Consider the following 25157-nt stretch of genomic DNA (forward strand, 5'->3'; position numbering starts at 1 on the left):
TTTAGCTTCTTAAATCAGGGAAACCAAACAAACTGAACACTGGGCTGGTCAGGAGAAACAGGAGGACACAGCACAGGAACCTACAACACGACAAAGGACCAGAGAAAACACAGACAATAAACACACACAGGGATAATTAAACGAGGAACACAAGAGTACACGGCTGAAACCAATTAGGAACACAAGACAGAGGAAGCAAAACAGCTCATGAAACACGAGGAAGTCACAACACAGAAATAACACAAACAGCCAAGAACTGAAAGTAGATCCGTAAAAGTAAGAAGGTCTGAAAAACTGTACCTACAAAAAGACATCAAGAAAAGACTGAACAGGGATATATATATATATATATATATATATATATATATATATATATATATATATATATATATATATATATATATATATATATATATAATCTCCTCATATCCTCATTCCTCCGTCTAGCCCAGAAATCAATCTCAGTGTTCATTTGAATCCAGAAGTTGTTTTAGTTATTTAAGACAACTTTCTGGTCTTTACTGTTTGTAAGACAAAAAAAATATATAGGTTCATGTCTTGCTGCATTGTGCTACGTAGGGAATATAATTAAATCTAAACCTAGAGATTGTGCAATGTTTTGTTCTTATGAAATCTACCGTATTTTGCAGACCGTAAGGCGCACTGCCAATTTTTGAGAAAATTATTAAATTAGAGCAGCAGACTGTATCAAAACAATGGACAGACATGGAGCCACATGTCAACATTCCTACTGACATGGATGGAGTCTTTAGCTCCTGGATATTTGTGGAGTCATTTCACACAAACGTCCAAACAAAGCTGAGTTTCTGACCAGAGTCGTTGTCCTGCATCTCCTGTGTGAGTTTGTCAGTTTGTGTTTTCTTGCTTCATCTCACTGAGCTGTTTGTTTCACTTTACTGTCATGTTTTGTTTTTCCAGATCCATACAATCAATACAGTAATTTCTTCTTTTTTTTAAAATTCCTCTCACCTTGGTGTTTTTTATCTGGATTGATTTTTTTTTTTTAAAAGAATGCAACAATAAGGTGCCAAAAACAACAATGACAATTTTTTACATGGGTGTTTGTGTTTCTTGGAGATTGTATCCTGATATATGCTCAGAGCTGTAACAATGCTCTGCCACTGGAAACTTTTGTCCTCTGTTTGAGCTTTAAAAGAAAACATTTACTCAACCCTGTTATTAAAAATAACTGCATCTTCTAATACTTGAATTCTTGTTAAATTCCTGGTGATGAAAGAACTGGAAAGGGACTCAAAAACTAACTAACAATTTAAACTAATCATGACATGTGTAGTTAGTACCAATCAGTGTCAGTCAGTGCATGAGTGCAATGTTGTCAAGTGCAAGAAACCAAACCAAAATCCAAGTGTGGTCAGACACACTGCTCCCCCTCTTTGCTCCAGCTTCTTTTTCTCCCTCAGTTGGTGAGCAATTAGTGCTGCGGTCAAGTTTCCCTGTTTCTAAGTTTTAAATTGTATGTCTCTTAATAACTTATTTCTGTGTATTTATTCAAACCTCTGCAGTCTTTCATTCAAATTGTGTACATACCTTCTAATTCTATATTTCCTGGGGGAAAAATTCCCTTTGGTGGCGCTGTTGCAACTGATTAAGATAACCCTTGACTGCATCATCACACAAGGACGTGTCTCAGGGAGAAGAGCCACACATCAAATGAGCTGTGAGCACTTCTATAGAGCACTGGCACATGTTGGGCCCAGGTGTTGCCAGTGTCACTGATTGGAGACCTACTACACAAACAGACCAAAAGGAGGGCAGGGCAGAGCGGGTCGTCACACTACACAAGAAACAAAACATTTAAAAGTTTTGATCAAATGTGGTCATGCAGAGAAAACTCAAATGTACATAAAAGCAGGAAAGTTACGACTAAATGTGAGCCGTCTGTTGGCTAATATGAACTTTGAAAGAGAGAACAATCAGGCCGATCACAGAGGGAGGAAATAAAACAGCCAGAAGACATGAAGTGAAACTCAACTTCAAAGTAAAACAGGAAATGAGCAACAGATAACTGACACTGCAGACTGACCGAAGCATGATAACAGACAGTATAGTACAGAGGGAACATGAATGAGACAGAGTGAACTCAGACAGGGAGAACAACATTTACAAAACCAGCAACCAAAAACGCTCCTTTGTTTTGCTGATGTTGAGCAGCAGGTTGTTCTTTGTGCACCAGATCAATGAGACAAAGATTAAACATTGCTGCTCTTTAAAAATGAACCCAAACGGGTGCACAGAGCTGTTCCTGTTTCCATTTCCTCTTTTCTCTCTACAAGACGAATGACAGATGAGACGAGTCAAATGAAGTAGTTCTCATTCTCCTCTCTAACTTTTCTGGCTGACCACACATGCAAATGATGAGGAGGAAGGGAGGGTGTTTAAAAAAAATCTTCACTTCTGTATTTTGCATAATTACTTGAGAAGATGTGAGAATGACCTTCTGCATTACAGATTAAAGTGCTGTCAGTGTTTGTTATCAGTTTGCAGACACATTTGAATGCCTCATACAGAGCAATGAGTGGAGCTGCTATGAGTTTAATAACAGCAATCAGTGGATTTCTTCTTCTCCTCACTGTGACAGGTAGGCCTACTGTACAGCTCCTTGAACATTTTAGGGTAATTCTACTTAGAATAACCAAAAGTGAGACAGAAATAAATATAATTCACTCACTCATTTATTCTCAGGTCAATGTGTTTTTGATTTCATGTATAAAATGATGCTGTGTGAAACACTGTCCTTAAAGCTCTGCAGCAGTTTTAGCCTCCTGAGACCTGAGCTCTTGTTTGTTGTTGATTATTTGGACCTGATAACTGTGTGAACTAAGCTTTGTGTCTGAAAAGGAAGTCATTACATCATTACATAGTTGTTACATGCTTTAAAAAAAGTATGTCTTCATATGGTGACAGTGGGTTTGTTTCACAGCAAACATAATGGAGTCAACACTGTGTAACAAAGTGTGAAACAGTATTGAGCAGGAAGAAGTATGAGCCACAGAAAAATTATAATGAAGTGCCCTCATATGAGGACTCAGGGTTTCAGGAAGCTAAGCTTTCAAATGTGTTATATTATTAGAACAACAACCTCCTAAAATAATTTTATGCCACTTTTGCATATAAAATGTGGACACGGGTATTATTAAATCATCCACTAGTTTTTGGACTCTCATTTGAAGACTCTAGTTGAGCATTTTGTCAGTTACAGTTTTTTTAAAGCCAACATGATGAGTGTGGGTGGATCTGCCTGAGTAACTTTGGGACCTACACGCTCATGCAGTGACGCCTTTGATCACAAGTGTGTCAAATCCTAAAGCATACCCTGATTTATCATCTACAATACTCTAGATGAGACAATCACATACATGAACATCATGTATTTTAAGACCTGAAACTGTTAACTGAGACCCACTGGCTGACCACTTATACACATTTATACTATCTGACTTCTGTTTACAGAGCGTTGTCCCAGGAAAAACAAAATTAAATAAAAAGTAAACATGTGTTCAGGGCCTTATTCCAGGAAGCAGGTTTATCTCAGAGCGCTCCAAGGGATCTTTCAGGAATGCTGATGCTATTTTCCAGAGGATTGATTGGTTAGTAGGGGGTGGTTTTGTGCCTGTTGAGCTCTAGTTTATAACCTACATGTAAAGTAGCAGATTAGGTTCACGGTATAAGTTACTAAGTCAATATATCTTGCTAAGAAGTGAACCCCCTTTGTAGTGGAGCGGTTGTTCTCATAGTCTGGTTGTACATGGACTCCCTTGAGTGGTATGTGAGAAATCTCCAAGAGTTTTTTTTTTTTTTTTTTGTCTTTTAAAATATATATATATATATATATATATATATCTTCTTCTTGGTTGCAGAGCACTGGACCAGCTCTTTATCCTCTCAAGGATACTTGAGTGCCTGGGAGTTTGCCCATCCAGTCTGCATGTGTTTTGTGGACCTGGATAAGCACTCAGGGTATCCTGTACGGGATGTCTGCCACATTATTACAGGACATTCAGTCCCTGTACAACTGCAGTGAGAGCTTGGTTCACATTACCAGCAATAAGTCAGCCTCATTTCGGGTGGGTGTTGGACTCTGCCGGGGCTGCCCTTTGTTACTGATTCTGCTCATAATTTTTATGGACAGAATTTCTAGGCATAGCGGAAGGCTTCCACCTTGGTGGCTTCAGAATCCCATCTCTGTTTTTTGTTGATGATGTGGTTCTGTTGGCTTCATCAGGTGGTGGCCTCCAGCTCTCACTGATCTTACTTTGTTGCTATTTATATTTATTGCTATTTTCTTGTTTCTGCTTTTCTTTCTTGTTCTCATTCATATGACAGTGAAAAGAAAGGGAGAGCTGTCAAACAGAATTTCATTGGAAAAGTGCAATGACAATAACCAAACTAAATCAATTCTAAACCTGTGACAACTAAGTACTGCTCACAATCAACTCCCACAAAGAAACAGTGTGGGTATACATTTCCTGAATCCTTAAAGTCCCGTGAGTAGTTTTTTGGCCCATATGATGTGATTCTCCAAATTCCTCTTCAACATTGTGTCTTAGGTTTCCCTTTGTGTTAGGTATCACTTGTGTAATATCATCTTCTTCCACAGAGCCATGTGTGTTTCTAGCTACATAACAGTAGCTCAGGATGGAAAAAAAAAATCACAAAACCTGATAAATAGGCCTGTGTACACTATGTTAAACTTTATGCAAATGTAAATTTCTACCATTGCTGATTATTTTTTTTATAATGAACAAGCTAAACGGGCAAACACACACACACACACCACAAAACCAGTAAATGTTCTGGCCTAAACCTGTATGGCTCACACTGTAAGTATGGCTCACAATCACCTCCCACAAAAAGACGGTGTGGGTATATTATACATTTCCTGAATCCTTAGAGTCCTGTGAGTATTTCAGTGGTTGATTCTTGTGTCCCTGATGTCCCTGGATGCCACAGGGCTAAAAGAAATTACTTAGTTTAGGTGAAAATTATGGGAAAATTTGTATTATTTGTGGTTTAAAGCTCTCTACTAGCCTCTATGTTGGTCAAAGAGATCCAAATGAAAGCCATGAGGGTTCCCTTTAATATGATACCAAACACTATATTCTAGATGTAACGCCCATTAGTTGCACTAATAAGGAAAACCTCCGGATTTTTTTCTGTTCCTAAGTGTTTAGTGAAAACCCCAGGCAATTCTTATTTTTTGCCAGCAGGGTGCGCATACACCCACATCTATGCTGACAGCAACGTTGTGTTCTCCCGTTTTTTTTCTTTTCCGTGTTTACTTTTTTTTCTGGTAATTAGGCTGATCAGAGCACACACGGCGGAGAGGAAGGGTGTCGTTCGCTCTACTGCCTGTTAAGTCCAGGATAAACAGTGGAACTATACTTTCTTTTGAATGGTGTTTCGAGTGTTTGAAGATTTTCATTTTGAGAGTGAGCCGCTTTGACGGACATCGCCTCGTCAGATCGGTATATTGTCAAGTGGAAAAGCTCCGATGGCGAGCCAGAGGGAGAATCGGCGAGTGGAGAGGCGGGACGTGGGGTTGCACGCATGGAGGGTGTGACGCCAGCGGCCTGTTGTGCTGTTCGTCTGAGGAAAGGGGACGCCCATCGCAATATTCCAGATAAGACAAAAAAAAAGGAAATCAAACTACCCGGGTAGAGAGAGAGAGAGAGCTGTGAACATTTTACACAGAGAGACTTGTGAACATTTTACACAGAGACATTTGACATTGACCCGACTTTTGACTGTTTGTTTATTTAATTATTTTTTTTTGGGCCCAGTTTCTTTTCAAGAAGTTCACCAATTGGTAGTATTTTTTTTATACAGTGAGAAATTCAGTCGTTACTGAAGCCTTGTTTTTTTCAACTTGTTACAGTGCTAATAAATTTTCCTTCTATGTGTTACCTTTTCCAAATCTCTGTCCACGTTCATTTGTCCTCCGAGAGAGAACCTAATTTTTCTGATCTGGTCCAAGTTGAGGGAAGCACTCTGTCATCCCTGTCTCATAAGGGTTAAAGGTGGAAGTGTTACATCGTCAATTTCTGTGGCGAGCCAGCCAGGAGGATAAATAGGAGGTGGACAAAGGTTCTAAGTTTGAAGGCACATTTTACATGTTTCCATGTGATATGCCACTGGAGGTTCATTTTGTAGCATTTTTGTGTGTGTAGAGTCAAAACAAACATGGATATTGAACAAATGTATGGTATTGTTGTTGAACGGTCCATCTGTGTAATCGGTCTTATCGAAACTGACACTGATGCTGACATCATAGCTTCGTTAAGAACATATGGGACTGTAATCAAAGTAGTGCGGCTTTCAGCTGCAGTGAAAAAAAGACACAGCTATCGTAGAGTTTGATTCAGACATCCCGATGGCAATATTTGAGTTAAGTCTTCCTCTTGAGATCACAAATGTGAACAATCCCACAGTGACATGGCAGGTAGATAGTGTTAATGCACTTATGGATACTGCAAGTCAGACTGTAGCCCCTCGCACAGGCACACTTCTCGCTTTAAGCAGTGGCAGCGAGTCCTCTGATGAGAGTGTTCACTCTGAACACAGCACTACACCTCTCATACGCAACTCTAGGGTCAGAAAAGCTGTCCTTTCAAAGACCATCCTCTCGCCACCTAGCACTAAAACAGATAAGAAAATAGCTCAACCTGCAGTGCAGAAGAAGATGAAAAAGTTTGAATATCTGAAACTGAGAGATGATGAGCTAAATCCACCTGATGTGCAGCGAATTGTGGTTGAGCATGTGATCAAAAATGATTCTTCCACCTCTCAGAGCTCATCTCGGTGGTTGCGCCCCTTCTCTGGTAGGGCGCCCAAGCCTCCTGGAGAGGTTGATTTTGAAACATGGAGTCTCCATGTGGATTTAATGTTCCAAGATGGAGCCTCATTGGATGTCCAGCGGAGGAAAATATTAGAAAGTCTGCTCCCTCCAGCCTCTGATGTTGTTAGACAGCTAGGTTCCTCAGCTCTTCCTGGAGAATATGTGAAGTTGATGGACTCTGCTTATGGTTTGGTAGAGGACGGTGACGAGATTTTTGCCAGGTTCTTGAACACTTATCAAAACTCTGGTGAGACGGCCTCAGAGTATTTGCAGAGGTTGCAGGTGTTGCTCAACAGCGCTGTGAAGAAAAATGGAGTAAGTCAGTCAGCAGCAAATCATCATTTGCTGAAACAGTTTAAACGTGGCTGTTGGGACCATGATCTCACCATGCAGTTGGAACTGAGGTCGGAGAAAGATGCTGGTTTTGCAGAGCTGCTGCTACAGTTGCGGTCAGAAGAGGATAGAAGGGCAGCTAAGTTGGATCGAATGCACCGGCATTTTGGGGTCCCAAAGCAAAAGGTCACAACAAATGTGCTTTACTTGCCAGATACATCTCCTTGTGGAGATCCAAATTCAAGCATCCTCCAAGCATATATCTCTGAGACAGAGAACTTAAAGAAGCAGCTTGCTGAACTGAAGCTGCAGCTCAGCACCAAACCTAAGAAACAGAGGAAATGTGTTAAAATGTCAGAATCAGCGTCAACTGATGAATCAGATGTGCATGCACCTAGAATTGAGGCACAAGCTCATCAGGTAACACACAAATCTCAGCCTAGGGCTTGGTTCTGCTTCCGATGTGGTGAAGATGGCCACATAGCCAAAGTGTGTGAAAACCAGATAAACAAAGCTGCTGTTGACCGAAAATACAAAGAATTAAAAGCAAGGCAAGATGAGTGGCGTGCAAAACATAGTTTACCTTTAAACTGGACGGGCTCCCAGTAATGGGACCTACTGGAGCCACAGAGATTGGTGAGAGTCCCAAGATAAGACACAAAGAAAAGCGAGTCAAATGTGAACATATGCACACTTTTGAGGAGGAGCTCCTAAATGGCTTAGTAGGGCCAAGGTCAGTTGCTGTCGTTAGCATTGAAAAGGTCCAATGTCAAGCAATCATTGACTCTGGGTCACAGGTTACTACAGTTTCCAAGTCTTTTCATGATACTTACCTGTCTTCCCTGCCGATCCTGCCTCTTAGAGACATTCTTGAAGTGGAGGGTGCAGGAGGTCAAAAAGTGCCTTACCTGGGCTATGTTGAAATTAATGTGCAGTTCCCAGAAAATTTCACGGGTAGAGCTGAGCATGTTAGCACTTTAGCTCTCGTTGTCCCAGATTGCAAGTCCAATGCAGAGTTTCCTGCTCTGCTAGGCACCAACATACCTCTTATTCGCAACATTTACAACACGTGTCAGGCTAAACAAAACAGCGACGTGGTGAGGACAGTAAAGTTACAATGTAAGAAAGCCATTGTAATTCCAGCTGGTGAGAAAAAGGTTTTGAGTGGCTATGTGAGGAAGGTGCCCACAAACAAGGGAGCTCCTTTCTTAGTGGAACCGTCCACTCACTCCAATCTACCGAGTGGGTTGTCTTTTTGTAGCTATGTTATGTCCAGCCCTCAGCAAACACACTTCAAAGTCCCCATTTTGCTAAAAAATGAGACTGCCCACAACATAACAGTTCCCCCAAAACATAGCATAGCAGAACTTTCCATCCCTCTAGCTCTTTTTAATTTATCCACACCCTCGGGTAAACCTGAAGAGAATCAGGCAACACGATCCCCCAACGGTACTGCTAAAATTTCAACTACAGGTACCACAAACAACACAGGCAAAATAACCTTCGACTTCACTGGTTCTCCACTTTCCGAGGAATGCAAAGAGTGGATCACGCAAAAACTGAACTCTATTCCTGAAGTGTTTGCAAGAGGCGATCTTGACTATGGTCATACCACAGCAGTCAAACATAAAATTCGCCTCTCTGATCCAACACCTTACAAGCAGAGGGCAAGGCCCATTCACCCGTCCGATTATGAAGCTGTGAGGCTTCATCTACAGGAACTCTTGGATGCTGGCATCATAAGGGAGTCAGAAAGCCCTTTTGCCTCACCAATAGTTGTTGTAAAGAAGAAGAACGGTGCCATCCGTTTATGTGTCGACTACAGAAAGTTGAACAACCAGACCATAAAGGATGCGTATGCCTTGCCGAACATAGAGGAAACCTTTGCTGCTCTAACAGGGTCCAAATGGTTTTCCGTGATGGATCTGAAATCAGGCTACTATCAAGTAGAGGTAGATGAAGAGGACAAACACAAAACAGCTTTTGTCACACCCATGGGCTTCTGGGAATTTAACAGGATGCCCCAAGGAGTCACAAACGCCCCTTCAACTTTCCAAAGAGTCATGGAAAAATGCATGGGCTCCCTCAATCTCAAGGAAGTCGTGGTCTTCCTTGATGACCTCATTGTGTTCGCTGACACTGTTGAGGAACATGAACGCCGCCTCATGCATGTCTTGAACCGGTTAAAAGAGTTTGGGCTAAAGTTGTCACCTGAGAAATGTCATTTCTTCAGGAAGTCAGTCAAATATTTGGGTCATGTTGTCTCAGAGAATGGAGTTGAAACTGACCCTGGAAAAATTGCCCCTCTGACAACCTGGCCTCGTCCAACTAACATCAGTGAACTGAAATCCTTTTTAGGATTTACAGGGTATTATAGGAGGTTTGTCAAGGATTATGCAAAGATTGCAAAACCGCTAAATGCTTTAACTGCTGGTTACCTTCCGCCCCGGAAGAAGTCCAAAGGTCCAAAGCTATGTTCAAACTCTGACCTCAAACGGCCTTTCAATGAGCGGTGGACCTCAGACTGTGAGGAAGCTTTCAAGACACTCATTGAGAAGCTGACAACAGCCCCAGTGCTTGGCTTCGCCGATTCCAGGAAGCCATATGTCTTGCACACAGATGCCAGCCTGCATGGGCTAGGGGCAGCTTTATATCAGGAGCAAGACGGTAAGATGAGGGTAATTGCCTACGCGAGTCGAGGCTTGTCAAACTGTGAGCGGCGTTACCTGACTCACAAACTTGAGTTTCTAGCACTCAAATGGGCTGTCACTGACAAATTTTTTGATTACCTGTACGGTGCAGAATTCACGGTCATGACGGACAACAATCCTCTGACCTATGTTCTGACATCAGCCAAGCTCGATGCTGCGGGACACAGGTGGCTTGCCGCCTTGTCGAACTTCAACTTTAGCATACAGTACAGAGCTGGCAAAAGAAACGCTGATGCCGATGGATTATCCAGACGGCCACATGATTCAGATGGAACTGATCTCACTACTCAAGTCGAGGATGACAGAGTGAGGCAGTTCATTTCAAGGTTTGTGGATGAAGGGGGTGAACACAGCTTCCCCAAAGAAGCTGTCAAAGCTATTTGTGAGAGACATGAGCTGTATAACACTCTAGATGACGGAGATGGCAGTTACTCACCTGTCACAGTAGGGTGCCTTGCTATTGGTGTGGGCGCTATCCCAGCTGAGTTCTCTCAGGCTGATCTGCTGCCTGGATCTAGCACTCTACCACAGATATCACAGCAGGATTGGGGAGCAGAGCAAAGAAATGATCCTCGGATCAGCAGAGTTATTGACCTTGTTGGTGCGGGTAAACGTCTCACTTACCGTGTTCGCCGACAGGAAGATCAGGAAGTTCAACTCATGCTTCGAGTGTTTGACCAACTTGTGTTAGATAATGGCGTTCTGTACCGGAAGCGTATGAACCGGGGTGAGCCTTTCTATCAGTTGGTCCTACCTCCCAAGTTCAGGGAGATGGCACTCCAAAACCTCCACGACTCCATTGGCCACATGGGACTGGACCGGACACTGGATCTTGTTCGCACGCGGTTCTATTGGCCAAGAATGTTTCTGGATGTGGAGAGAAAAGTCAGAACCTGTGAAAGATGTATTCGTCGCAAGGCCAAGGCTGAGAAATCAGCGCGCCTTGTGAACATCAGAACAAGTCGACCACTTGAATTAGTGTGTATCGACTATTTGTCGTTGGAGCCTGATAGGCGTGGGACAAAGAACATCTTGGTCATAACTGACCACTTCACAAAGTACGCTGTTGCTGTCCCCACTGCCGATCAGAGAGCCAAGACAGTAGCCAAGATTTTATGGAACAATTTCTTTGTTCACTATGGGCTACCTGAACGTCTTCACAGCGACCAAGGTCGTGATTTTGAGTCTGTCCTTATCAGAGACCTTTGTCAGCTGTTGGGCATAAGGAAGACAAGAACAACTCCTTATCATCCTCGTGGAAATCCCGTTGAGCGGTTCAACAGGATGCTTCTAGAGATGTTAGGAACTCTCCAAGAGGAGGACAAAGTAAACTGGCGTGACCATGTACAGCCCCTGGTACATGCATACAATGTAACCAAAAATGACACCACTGGTTTCTCTCCATACCAGTTGATGTTTGGGAGACAGCCAAACCTCCCCATTGACGTGGCATTTGGACTACATCCAGAAGGATGTAAGAAAGGTACTCACACAGATTATGTGAGAAAGCTGAAGGAAAATCTGCAAGACAACTATAAGCTTGCCATCGAACACAGTGAAAAGACTGCTCAACGTAACAAGCAGAGATATGATCTCAAAGTTAGGGAGTCTGCCCTTGAGGAAGGAGATCGTGTGCTTGTCAAAAATGTTTCCTTTCGAGGTAAACATAAGATAGCAGACAGATGGAGCGGTACAGTGTACAAAGTTGTCAAGCATATTGACGATTCTCCAGTCTATGTTGTTAGTCCAGTGACCTCCGATGGTCCAGAGAGGACACTTCATAGAGACTTGTTACTACCTTGCGGGTTTCTAGCTTCCTCTATTCAAGACGAGTTAAGGCAAGTGAAAGAAGAGGAAGGGAAATGTCAAACCCCCCAGGCAAGTGAAATGCTTCCTGAGGTTGCTGAACTAGAGCAGCCATGGGAAAGTGAAGAGGAAGTAGATTATTACCCACAAACTGGTAGAGAGAATATCACATTCCCAACAGTAACCATTGTCCATGAAATCCCTCGTACAAGAGTTGACTTGACTGACAAAAATGGAGTAAGTTGCGAGGAGTCAAGTCTGAATCCTGAGGCTGATGTGTTTCACCCAGTGAGTAACCTGGAAGGGAATATTTCTGAGGAAGTGGAAGGAGACTTACCTGTGGAAATAGACTTACCTGTTGTGGATGATGTTGGAGTTAGAAGTGAACTAGTCAGTGATGAATCTGTGGAAAGAGACGCAGTCGAAATTAGTGAAGAAAAAGATGAGGAACAAACTGATGGGATGATGGAAGACAAAGAAAGACTCAAGGAATCAAGTGGGGAGGAGCTGAGAGAGAGTGGAGATAACCTTGTTCAGGAAGAAATTCAAGATTCAGGGGTTAGGAGGTCAACAAGACAGAGAGTTGAGCCTGATAGATTGACATATAGGTCACTTGGGAATCCTTTATCCCTAGTTATGCACTCTATTCTGAAAAGTCTAGACCAAGCTGTAATGCAGGCTCTTGACTTTACTGCTACACCAGACATGGGTCAGCTAATTCAGGTGTAAAGTCTAAGCATGCAGGGACGCACGCTGATTCAGGAGGGGAGGATGTAACGCCCATTAGTTGCACTAATAAGGAAAACCTCCGGATTTTTTTCTGTTCCTAAGTGTTTAGTGAAAACCCCAGGCAATTCTTATTTTTTGCCAGCAGGGTGCGCATACACCCACATCTATGCTGACAGCAACGTTGTGTTCTCCCGTTTTTTTTCTTTTCCGTGTTTACTTTTTTTTCTGGTAATTAGGCTGATCAGAGCACACACGGCGGAGAGGAAGGGTGTCGTTCGCTCTACTGCCTGTTAAGTCCAGGATAAACAGTGGAACTATACTTTCTTTTGAATGGTGTTTCGAGTGTTTGAAGATTTTCATTTTGAGAGTGAGCCGCTTTGACGGACATCGCCTCGTCAGATCGGTATATTGTCAAGTGGAAAAGCTCCGATGGCGAGCCAGAGGGAGAATCGGCGAGTGGAGAGGCGGGACGTGGGGTTGCACGCATGGAGGGTGTGACGCCAGCGGCCTGTTGTGCTGTTCGTCTGAGGAAAGGGGACGCCCATCGCAATATTCCAGATAAGACAAAAAAAAAGTAAATCAAACTACCCGGGTAGAGAGAGAGAGAGAGCTGTGAACATTTTACACAGAGAGACTTGTGAACATTTTACACAGAGAGACCTGTGAACATTTTACACAGAGAGACCTGTGAACATTTTACACAGAGAGACTTGTGAACATTTTACACAGAGACATTTGACATTGACCCGACTTTTGACTGTTTGTTTATTTAATTATTTTTTTTTGGGCCCAGTTTCTTTTCAAGAAGTTCACCAATTGGTAGTATTTTTTTTATACAGTGAGAAATTCAGTCGTTACTGAAGCCTTGTTTTTTTCAACTTGTTACAGTGCTAATAAATTTTCCTTCTATGTGTTACCTTTTCCAAATCTCTGTCCACGTTCATTTGTCCTCCGAGAGAGAACCTAATTTTTCTGATCTGGTCCAAGTTGAGGGAAGCACTCTGTCATCCCTGTCTCATAAGGGTTAAAGGTGGAAGTGTTACATAGACCTTTGAGAAATGTCTGTACCATGAGCCTAAACCAGATATACCCGGTGTCAAAAAAAATTTTTCTTAAGGGGTTGTTAACTTCTGTGACTAAGCTACCACTCTGGAAGGGCTATCATACCAAAATATCATCTACAGACATGTAACTTTTCAAAAATGATGGTTAAGTTTTGCCACCCTGAGATGGACCAAAAAAGTGGTCTGGCCCACAGACTAGTATGAGAATTAGCACCTCTAAGGCTAAGGCCATGGTTCTGAACTGGAAAAGGGTGGAATTCCCACTCCAGGTCAGTGAGGCGTGGCTGCCCCAAGTGGAGGAGTGGAATTATTTCCGGGTCTTGTTCACAAGTGAGGAAAGATGAAAGCAAGAACAGGTGAAAAGAGAGCTGAGCATAAAAGCAAAGCTGTTGATTTACTTGTCGAATTATGCCCCTACCCTCACCTATTGTCATGGGCTTTGGGTAGTGACGGTAAGATACAAGTGTAAAAAATGAGCTACCGAAGGAGCAGTCATTTGAGAGTGACTCAGAGTAGAGCTGCTACTCCTCCACATTGCAAGGAGCCAGCTGAGTTGGTCCCAGCATCTGATCAATGCATCCTGGGCATGTCTTGATTGAGGCAGAAAAAAACAGATGGATGGATTCTTTTTTATTTATTGCTATTGGCAGCAAACAATTTCATAAGCAATGATATAACTAACTAATTTCTTGCACTGTTAAAAAAGTGACTGTAGAATTTACAGTAAACTACGTGCAGCAGGGCTGCCAGCCCGTTACTGTAATTTTTACAGTAACCTTACAGTAATTTAATTAGTTTTACCGTAATTTTTTACAATTTGGCTGTAATTTACTTACAATTTTACTGTAATTCTCTTACATTTTTACTGTAATTTTTTTTACAATTTGGCTGTAATTTATTTACAATTTTACTGTAATTCTCTTAGTTTTACTGTAAATTTTTTTTACAATTTTACTGTGATTTTATGACAATGATACTGTGATTTTATCACAATTTTACAGTAATTATATGGTTACTGTTATTTCATTTTTTTCCTGTGATAGAATTACAGTAAAAGTTATTTCATTTTGCAGTAGTTTAAGAGGCACCCTAAATTGTAACTTCAACAGGAATTGAACTCTGCATACTTTGGCTATTGCTAGCTGTTAAAAGTTAAAATGTCAACTTGCAACTTAATTTACCAAACTCTCAATAAATGTTAGCAATTTTTCTAATTTCAAACAACGGCATAACAATGTTTTACAAGTTTTTCATGTAAAACCTCCAGTATCAAAACTCTATATGTCTTTGTCCTTTTCCCCTTTTGAAGGAAGGAATCCAGCACTGTCAAATATTGAAGTTACATATTTTTGAACACTTTATAGGAACCCTAACAGTAACATCTTTAACATTTGAGCTAGTTTAAAACTTAGTGAACAGCCAAACCAAACCATCCTGAATGTGCTGAGTGGGGCTTAGTCCTGAACACCTCCTGAAATCATCAAAGGGTGGCTGGAAGATAAAGAAAGGGAAAATGTTTCATTTAACACATGAAATATACACATTTCACATTAAACTACATTTATGTCAGTTAAAGACAGACAGGAAGAGGAGGATAGATTTGGTGGACAGACACTCTTTCTCTGACCTTACCTCATTGTAGCTGTCCTCCTGTCTGTCAGTTAGAAATGGATAGGACAGATACAGAGACACAGAGGCAGAGAAAGAGAAAGAGGGAGAGACAGCCAAAGAGAGAGACAGAGAAAGAGAGGGAGAGACAGACACGTCCATGGACAGGAGGACAGATAAAGAAAAAAAGTAAAGAGCACATACAGATATGTTTAACAAAGGCATTACTGAATTAGATCTCACCTTTGAAAAAATCTCCAGTGTGCATGGTGACTCCTCTGGATACTCAAGGTTAAAAATGTAGAAGGAGGCAAAAAGAGCTGCGAGACCAGCCTGGAAAGTAGGTTGAACACCCTCACAAACAATTTCACCCTCGATGCTTATCATCCATGATGAAGGGTAATGTTGTCTCCTGAAAAAATAACAATATTAACTGATATTAGTTTTCATTTTAATTTAATGTTCAGGTACAGAGACAGATTTCTATAGACAGAGGGGAGGCAGATACATCCCTCTGTCACTGAGACAGGGATGTATCTGCCTCCCCTCTGTCTATAGACCTAGGGATGCAGATACAGTAAGATGGCAATATCCCACTGTATCTTCCACCCATTTGTCTATAGACAGGGGGATGGGAGATACAGTGAGACACCCTGAAGAGTACATTGTGCATATGTTGTACTTACTGAGGGCAATGAGTTCTGGACTTGGCGGCAGGTTGTGTGTCCCTTTAAGATCTGCAGCTGTAGCACACCTCTGTAGCACATCACAACATAAGATTACCTAAGAAAAAACGTACAACAGTTGGATTTTATTTTTCATTCTTCCTCATTTGGTTGCTGAAGGACCTCCAGCTGTTTCCCAGTAAAGGTTTTAAGCTGGTTACAGGTAAAAGCGCTGCTGCTTTGGACACTAGAATAACGTCTCCTTTCTCTCCACCTGAGCTCAGGTCTCAGTAAGGGCTCCGCCTTTTTATGCTTGCTGCGCAGTGTGCAGACAGACTGCACGTAAAACAGCTGCTGTTGTGTTTTAGTGGGGGCTGCATGAGTTTAATGCTGTAATGCTTTTTATTCACAAGCATCCTCCAAATTACGTTTCTACTGCAGGTCTATTTTTAGTCGCTAATCAGGGTTTAAAGCATAAAAACCTTTTGACAAGCCCCTCGGTACTGAAGGGCACCAAACAATCACTAGTGCTAATAGCAAACTGTGGTTATAGCAGCCGTCCTGGTGGCTACAGCTGAAGTAAAGACTGACATTCTCTACACAGCACACACGCGTGCGCACACACAGCACAGAGCAGTGGGGGCGTGGAAAAACTTGTCAGCGATGATCCACTCGTGTAAAGGGTCGTTTTTTCCAAATGATGGAAATCCGCCACAGCGACAGAGTACTTTAATGTCGCTAATGTGGATGAAATGCTCCGCATGGAGACACCTGAGCTGCAGAGTTAAAAACATCGAAGCAACAAATTTGTGTCGAGGACTTTTAATATTAGAACTATTTGACTTATTCGTTGCAGCCCTAAAATTTGTATTCAATTTTCAATTTGTGTATCAAAATACATGAAGGTTGTTATCTACCTTTCATGTTGGTACTTTTTTGTTAAATTAGAAGCCTGAAATTTTCATTTGATCTTCATTTTTCCTCTTACTTCTCCTCCTTTCATGCCGGCTGTCATTTCCATTTCTGTAGCCGCAAAATCAAGAGCAGCACGACCATAGTGAGATCAAATGTGCACATTGTTAATGAAACTGCCCCTGCTCTGTGGTAGATTGTAAACTGCGGTGAAATAATACAGGTGCAAGCAGCGATAATAGCAGCCTCAGCAAGGCGCAGCGCCCGGCGATCAACCGCTAGCTAGAAGACTGTGACAGAAGCGACAGTAGCTCACCACATAAGATATTTTTTTTGCCCATTAACAGACACAAAACTGCAATAAAAGTGTTAAATCCTAAGAAAGTACTTACCCGGTGAAAATCCTTGTTGGTCCCGCTCTCTAGCCCGCAAACATTCGCCTCCAGCCGGTAAATATCCCACAATGCAACTGTACATTTAAAATTTACAGCACAGCTATGCACGTGATCCAGCGGCCCAATTAAATTCGATATTCTTTTCAGACGCATTTCACTTTACAGTAAAGAGCTGTATTTTCAAAATACAGCTCTTTACTGTATTATCATGCTGTCGTTTTTACAGCCATTCGTTACAGTGTGGCCAGCTACCATTTTGTCTATTTGGGGTTACAGTTAAAATTAGGTTTAGGTTAGAGTTAGAGTTTGACACTTGTGGTTAAATGGTTACAGTTACGGTTGGTTAGTTATGGTTACGGTTAAACTTGGGGCTGGTTGGCCATACTTAATGCTCCTCCCCGGTGATCTTCCCCAGCAGTGCAGGGAGAATCAGAGTCCTAACGCTTGTGTTATCCCTACTTCCTGAATCACTGTCATACTACAGCTTATAATTATTAATTATATCACACATATCAGCATTTATCAGCAATCATGCATCCATCCTTTTTCTTCTGCTTATCCAATTCAGGGTTGTGGGAGGGCTGGAGCCTATCCCAGCTGTCATAGAGTGAGAGGACAGGTTGCCAGTCTGTCGAAGGGCTAACACAGAGAGATAGACAACCATTCAAACTCACATTCACACCTATGAGCAATTTAGAATCACCAATTAATCTAACCCCACTAACTGCATGTCTTTGGACAGTGAGAGCACACAGAGAGAACCCACACAGACACGGGGAGAACAACCAAACTCACACAGAAAGGCCTGCCCAGATGGTGGATTAGAAACCAGGGCTTTCTTGCTGTGAGGCAGCAGTGCTCACCACCATGCCACTGCACTGCCCTCTTATATCAGCAATCATAATAGATAAAAATTTTTTAACAGATCAAATGTAGGGCGCCTGGGTGGGTAAGTGGTGAAGCCGGCGACCACATACACGGCGCGGGTTCGCGTCCCGGCCCGGCGCTGATTTGCCCGCGTGTCTTCCCCTGTATCTTTCCCCATTTCCTGTCTCTCTCCACTATCACAAAAAGCTGCTGTGGCCAAAAATGAAAAAAAAAAAAAAAAAAAAAACAGATCAAATGTAATAAATGTGAGACTGATGATCACAGCAATCAGTAAAGGTGGTCCAAATATTGGTTTAAAAATACTATATCTATACAATATTTAACAAAGCATGTTTTCCCAAACTATTACAAAGTAAACAGTGCAAGACTTTAGGCACCATCAGATACAGTGCAACAATATCCAAAATAAATCTAAAATATTTCATGAGCGGTTCCCCCTGAGAACACCAGCTGCAGGTTCTCAATACAAGTGGGTTCAAAGCAGGTGGTTCACTGAGTTCCTGCCTTCTAGTGTGAAGATCAGAGGAGACTTTAGCTGAAAATAAAAACCTGCAAACTTTGTTTTCCATGACACACAGAGCTGGATATGCTGCCTACAAATAATAAATAAAATAACTTAGTTTTGTTTTTCATTAATTTAAATTTTTTTGTTGTTGTTGTTCTGTGTTACAGCGGTTCAGGGTCAGAATGGTTGGAGAGTGACTTACACCTCTACTCAGATCTGCGCCTTTAAAGGATCAACAGTGGACATGCACTGCACCTACATGTACCCATCCAGAGAATATACAATCAAGAATAAATTCTGGTTTACAACAGAGAATAATAATGTTTATCTGGATCTGAAAGCAGACTCAGATTACAGAGACCGTGTTCAGTATGTGTATAAAAACACAGACTGCACTCTGAGAATCAGAAACCTGACAGTGAGCGACTCAGCTGTGTACAAGTTCAGATTCACAACAAACAGTGAAACTGGGAAATATACTGGTTTACCTGGAGTCACTTTGACTGTCACAGGTAACATTTTCTCTTGAAGTCTCATTAAACATTTTTCTAACTGTGCATGTGTGAGTGTGTTGAGAGTTTGTTCTGATATCTGTTGTTTTCTCTCAGATCCACAGCTCCAGGTACATGTGAGGAGATCAACAGGAAACTCTTATTCTAACTGGACAGAGCTGACATGTCACAGCAACTGTCAGCAACCTGATCAATCTTCCTACATCTGGTACAAGAATGGAGACAAACTTTCAGCAGGAAAACAATATTTTTATTTGGACACATTTGATTCTACAGACAGGATTTCCTGTGCTGTGAAAGGACATGAGGGTTTCCGTTCTCCAGCTGTGTGTGAGTTTAAGTTTCTCCTCTTTGTGTCACTGAAATAATTCAAGTTTAAATTGTGTTTATATTTATGTGATAAAGTGAGTTTAGTCTCAGAGCTTGATTCACACAGAAGGAAAAAAAATTAAGTTAAACTGATTTCTATCTAGAATATAAACTTAATACTGTGAAATTCATTTGTGTTATGATGATGTTCTCATTCTCCTTATGTTTCCTCCTCCAGATGCTCCAAAGCTTCCCTCTGTGTCAGTGAGTCCCTCTGCTGAGATAGTGGAGGGCAGCTCAGTGACTCTGACCTGCAGCAGTGATGCTAACCCAGCAGCTAAATACACCTGGTACAAGGAGGATGATCATAATCCTTTCAGTCACACAGCACAGCATGTTTTCAGCTCCATCCGGCCGTCTGACTCTGGAAACTATTCCTGTACATCTGAAAATGATCTGGGAAGAAGGAGATCTAGAAGCAGAGAAATTGATGTGAAATGTGAGTAAAATGCAGTTATGAGCTATAAAGACTCACAAGTTCTTTGATCTCCGTTGAACACGACAACAAGTTTACAGACAAGGTTTCATTTATCATAAAGAGAGAAAACAGCTTTACTGGACACTGACTTTTTGTAGAGTTGTGAGTCTGTCACAGGAGCTCGGAAAGACTTGTGTTACATGTCATGAGCTCTGTTTTCAGTGTTCAATGAACCCTCAGTATTGTTACTATTTTGAATGGTTGTGTGTGTGATCTAAAGACTTTGTTTGGTTTTAAACAAAGAAAATAATTTTGATGCATTTGTGTAAATAAAAACAGAATGCCATCAAATCTCATAAACCCATTTTTTTTGTTATCTACTCAAAACATTGAAAACATCTCAGCTGAGAAAATGTAACATTATAAGAAAAATATCTCATTTTGAATTTGATGCCAGTGACACATCTCCAAAAAGTTGTGACGGTGCAACAGAAGGCTGGAAAAGTAAGTGTGTTATTTTTTAGTGGATCCAAACCTCAGACTAGACGACAAACCTAACAAACAAAACAAACCTTTATTAGGCAGGACAGAAAAATCCAAGAAGCAGCAGAAACACAAAGTCTTGATCAAACTGAACAAATGCAAACAGGAATTTATGTTACATGTGTTACATTATTTATTATATTATGTTACATAATATTATCAAAAGATTCTGAGAACATCTGTGGAGGGACGAGGCCGGAGATGAATATAGAAAGCCTGCAATTTTCAGGCCCTCGCAGTGGTAAACATTTCCCAATGTTTTTGAGATGTGCAGCTGTCACCAGAATCAAAATAAGCAAATATTTTCCTTAAAAAGTAAATTTTCACAGTTTAAACATTTGATAGATTTACATTTTATTTACATTTATTACATTTTGTTGGACTTGAGTTTGTATGAGCTCTTTTTTTCTTCACTAAGCAGCAGATTTCTTTTAATAATTAAAACAGATTCCCAGATTCCTCCACACATGTAACAGAGTCTTTTCATTAAGACTGTCTGTGTAATGGACTGCCAACTTATACTAGCTTATACAACTTATACTAACTTATACAACTTATACTAACTTATACCAATCTGTATTATATCAACAGACGCTCCAACACTTCCCTCTGTGTCAGTGAATCCCTCTGCTGAGATAGTGGAGGGCAGCTCAGTGACTCTGACCTGTAGCAGTGATGCTAACCCAGCAGCTAATTACACCTGGTACAAGGAGGATGCTCATAATCCTCTCAGTTACATGAAACAGTTCAACCTCAGCTCCATCCAATCCTCTGAGTCTGGACATTATTACTGTACAGCTAAGAACAAAATTGGCACAAATTCATCAGGAAGGATTTTTATTAATGTTACATGTGAGTGAGGAAGCTTAAGTTACAATCAACATGAAGCTCATTTACATGTTATGTCTTCTGTAACAGTTCTTTAAATTAGACTTAATTTATGTCCACACATGTACAGATGCTCCAAAGCCTCCCTCTGTGTCAGTGAGTCCCTCTGCTGAGATAGTGGAGGGCAGCTCAGTGACTCTGACCTGCAGCAGTGATGCTAAGCCAGCAGCTAAATACACCTGGTACAAGGAGGATGAAGACTCACCAATAACATCAGGACAGAACTTCACCATCACTGACATCAGACCTGAACACAGTGGGAGTTATTACTGTGTTGCTCAGAATAAAAGAGGACTTCATAACTCCACCTTACAGCTGACTGTTAGACCAGGTAAATTTTTCATTTCATTTACACATGTGCAGATCAGATGTCATAATCCACTATATATTATGTTGGTGGGAGGATTGGGGGTTGTAGAGCAGCTCATGGCATTATTTATATTCAGTGCGTGGACAGACCACTACATGGTCTACAGCACAAGTATTGGCATTGACTGACACTATAAATATGTTTAGCCTGTTAGCACTGGCATTACAAGGACACATGTATATGTATGGGAAAAATAGCACAAATAGATACATTTAAAAAAAGGACAAACATTAACAAGAGGAGCCAATAGAATCTATAGAGCTCATCTTGAAAGAGTAAATATGTCTGGGTTCAACAGTGCATCCAGATCGCAATTCTGGTTGCAAAATCTGCCAGACATGACAGGCTTTTAAAATAAATAAATAAGTACAGAGAAATAGCTTAAAAACACAAGAATACTCTAGTTTAATTTGTGGAAATCCTATAGTGTGGTGACTTCATATGAAGGAGTTTTAGGGCCACATTAAAAAAAAATTATAATTCTGCACTTTGAGAATCAAGTCACATTTTTGAGAATAAAGTTGAAATACTATTTTGAGAAAGTGGAACAACTGCCACAGCTGCTACACCCTCTACACAATGCCTTGCTTATCCTCACATCTGTCCATTGCCAGTTTGTGTGGTTTACCTTCTGAGCAGATGCAGCAGTGCAGAATCTGCACCATCTTTGTCCTCATACTTATCACTACATCACCTTAATGTACTAAAAGAGAAATAATTTCCTTGTCACTAAAACCAAATCTCAAGTATAGTTTCATTAACTCATCTACACAAGACATTTTGGAGAAGATACCACAGACGTGCTGTGGCAGTTGTTTGACTTGAAACGACAACTTTAATCTCCACATTTCAACTTTTTTCTCAAAATTTTGACTTTATTCTCAAAGTGCACAATTTTTTTTCTCAGTGTGACCCTAATACCCCTTCATAGTAACCTGACTGTGTACAAAGAAAGATTTATCTGGTGTATCTCATTGTGGGGTTATTGATGCAAAAACTGATTTTTTTTTTATATCAGTTTTCTCACAGGAAATGAAATTAGTTGTCATTGGAACAACCCTTGTGGTTTTCCTAGCTATTATTTGCCTCTCAGTCTTCCTCCTGCTTATGTGAGTATCTGCTACACATTAAAAATCACCTGTGTTAATGGTCAGATTGGTTACTAGCTTATTAATTAGGTTTTTCATTGACCCTCTTGACCTAGAAAGAAGAGGTCCTCAGAGTCATCACCTGAGCCTCAAGTAAGACCAGACAACAATGAAAAGGTGAGCGTTCAATAACTGAGTATGAAATCCAGTAAGACAGCGTTCTGGTTATTCATTAATGTTCACTGTGAATCATCAAAGTGAAGCTTAAAAAGCCAAAATGCCTGCAGAGGAGGAGGATTAAAGGTGAATGAAAGTAACACAGATTTTAAGATCATGCTAGTGTGTTATCATCACATTATTCTGCTGTCCCATGAAGTGCAGCATTTGCAGGATGGTGGTTTCCACCTTCAAAACTAGAAGGTCCAGTAAGAAAGTGCTAGCCTACTCCAAACTGATTGATTGATCCAGGTCTGAATGCTTCATTTGCTCCACCTCTCCATCGAGTTTCAGAAAATTTAGCCCGGTTGTTTGTGTACAATATATAATAAACTGCTCTGGACACACAATTGTGCTTGATCAGCGTGCAACATTGATTTTTCTTCCAAGGAAGCGTACACATAAAGATCTTCAGAAAGTCTGTTTACATGGACTTGACACTCTTGTGATCTGGTTTTTGAAGTATTCCACATATAATCATGTCTGTATATGATCATCATGTCTTTATATCAGAAACCAGTACAAGTCCTTACTGAGGTTTTGAGAAACCCAAACGTGGTTGCTGTAGTATTAGTAGTATTCACAATAAATGTGTGCAACTGAGAAGTGGATGATGTTCTTTTGGGCTACATCAGGATTGATGGACCACAGTGGAGTAATTTGCAACTTGAGGGTCTATAGCTTCAGGCTGAGGCTATAGGTCTCTGAGGTTATAGTAGCACACTGATCTGAAAATAGTTTTGAATCCCTAAGCTGCCCCCATGACATTTCCTTGAACATTTTTTTTTTCACATGTCCAAGTGAGCATACTAGGAAGAGACTGAAGACTGCATACCAGATCTGAAAAAGACCGTAATAGTGAGGGACGTGGTTGCTGAGAGGTAGCTCTGGCAACATTACTTAGGTTACTTTAAATATGAGTATGGCAAGTAAAATATGCTTTATTTATCCCAAAGTTGGTGATTCTCTATAACAAAATAGCTTAAGAGTTACTCCTGAAGTTCAAACATTCACACCTTTATTTCTGCATTGTTGTGCAAGGTTGTGAAAACTGTGAAAAGGCTCACAGTTCTGGGTCTACAGTATGTGTTTGTGATACCTTTTAAGAAAAGCTAACAGATGCTATAATATTTTATACAAGTGAGGCTATTTGCTCAATATTTAGCAAAATGAATTCTTCTCAGTTCTTGGAAGAAAACCTGTGGTGATGTGCATTGCTGCCATGTACCCTGTACTTTTTATACTAAATCAGCATCTCTCAACAGTGAAAATAATGTATAGAAAAGGGCTGATTTTAACCATTTATTGTGGAATACCCATACATTTTTGATAGAAACTTAAACAGGACATAGTGTTGACCAAAATTAATGAATGGTGAGAATCCAGGTGGCGTAACTCCAGATCTGCATGAAGGTCCCACAGATGGAGCTACTCTTAAATACATAAACAAGTGAAGGAAATGAGAAGAATGAATAGACAAGAAGTCCTAACCAAAGTTCTACATGTTTCTGATTTAAAGATTTAAAAATCAGTTTGTTTTTCCAGTGTCGATCCAGCCAGACAGAGGAAGATGAAGAGCTTCACTACGCGAGTGTTCAATTCATAGAGAACCAGACCGATCCCATCTATTACAACATCAGATCAGCTGGGCATCGCAGACAATTGGTAGAGGAGTACGAACACGTAGAGTACGCTGCAGTCAAGTTTAACAGTTCAAGTTCTGCCCCGAGGTATGATGCTCCTCTCACAGACCATCTGAAAGCTTAACACACTTACTTAAAAGATATATATATATATATATATATATATATATATATATATATATATATATATATATATATATATATATATATATATATATATTATTATTATTATTATTATATATATATTATTATATAATATATATATAATAATATATATATATAATTATTCTTATATATATATATTATTATATAATATAGTATATGTAATTTTTTTTTCTCCAGAACTGAACATCAGGAAAGTGAGGAGGATCCATCTGCATTATACAGCACAGTCAAGAAAATCTGATGAACCTAAAAGGAAGCTTTACTTTGATCCCTTCTTAATTCCAACTGTAAAATCACAAGAGCTGCTGGACAGATTGGAATATAATTTTCTCTGACTTTATCTGAAGTTTCATCACAGGGTTCACACGTGAAGATACTTTTGATTTCTCAAGAATGGTTTTTTCTTCACACTTTTTTAACACTGGAAATTAGAGGTCCATTTAAGGCTTTGC

The 25157-nt window shown here is 40.6% G+C and overlaps 1 protein-coding gene across 1 annotated transcript; it reads left to right on the forward strand.

Moving 5' to 3' along the window:
• Window positions 1-2517: 2517 nt before the first annotated feature.
• LOC115793282 (B-cell receptor CD22-like) lies at window positions 2518-24664 on the forward strand. The gene is made up of 6 exons (XM_030751997.1): window positions 2518-2620; window positions 18661-19005; window positions 19102-19335; window positions 19553-19813; window positions 21294-21544; window positions 24443-24664. The coding sequence occupies exons 1-6, from the start codon at window positions 2554-2556 to the stop codon at window positions 24662-24664; spliced, it is 1380 nt and encodes a 459-aa protein (XP_030607857.1). The 5' UTR covers window positions 2518-2553.
• Window positions 24665-25157: the final 493 nt, after the last annotated feature.

This window comes from Archocentrus centrarchus, chromosome 1, assembly GCF_007364275.1.
Source record: "Archocentrus centrarchus isolate MPI-CPG fArcCen1 chromosome 1, fArcCen1, whole genome shotgun sequence".
Classification (NCBI taxonomy): Eukaryota; Metazoa; Chordata; class Actinopteri; order Cichliformes; family Cichlidae; genus Archocentrus; species Archocentrus centrarchus.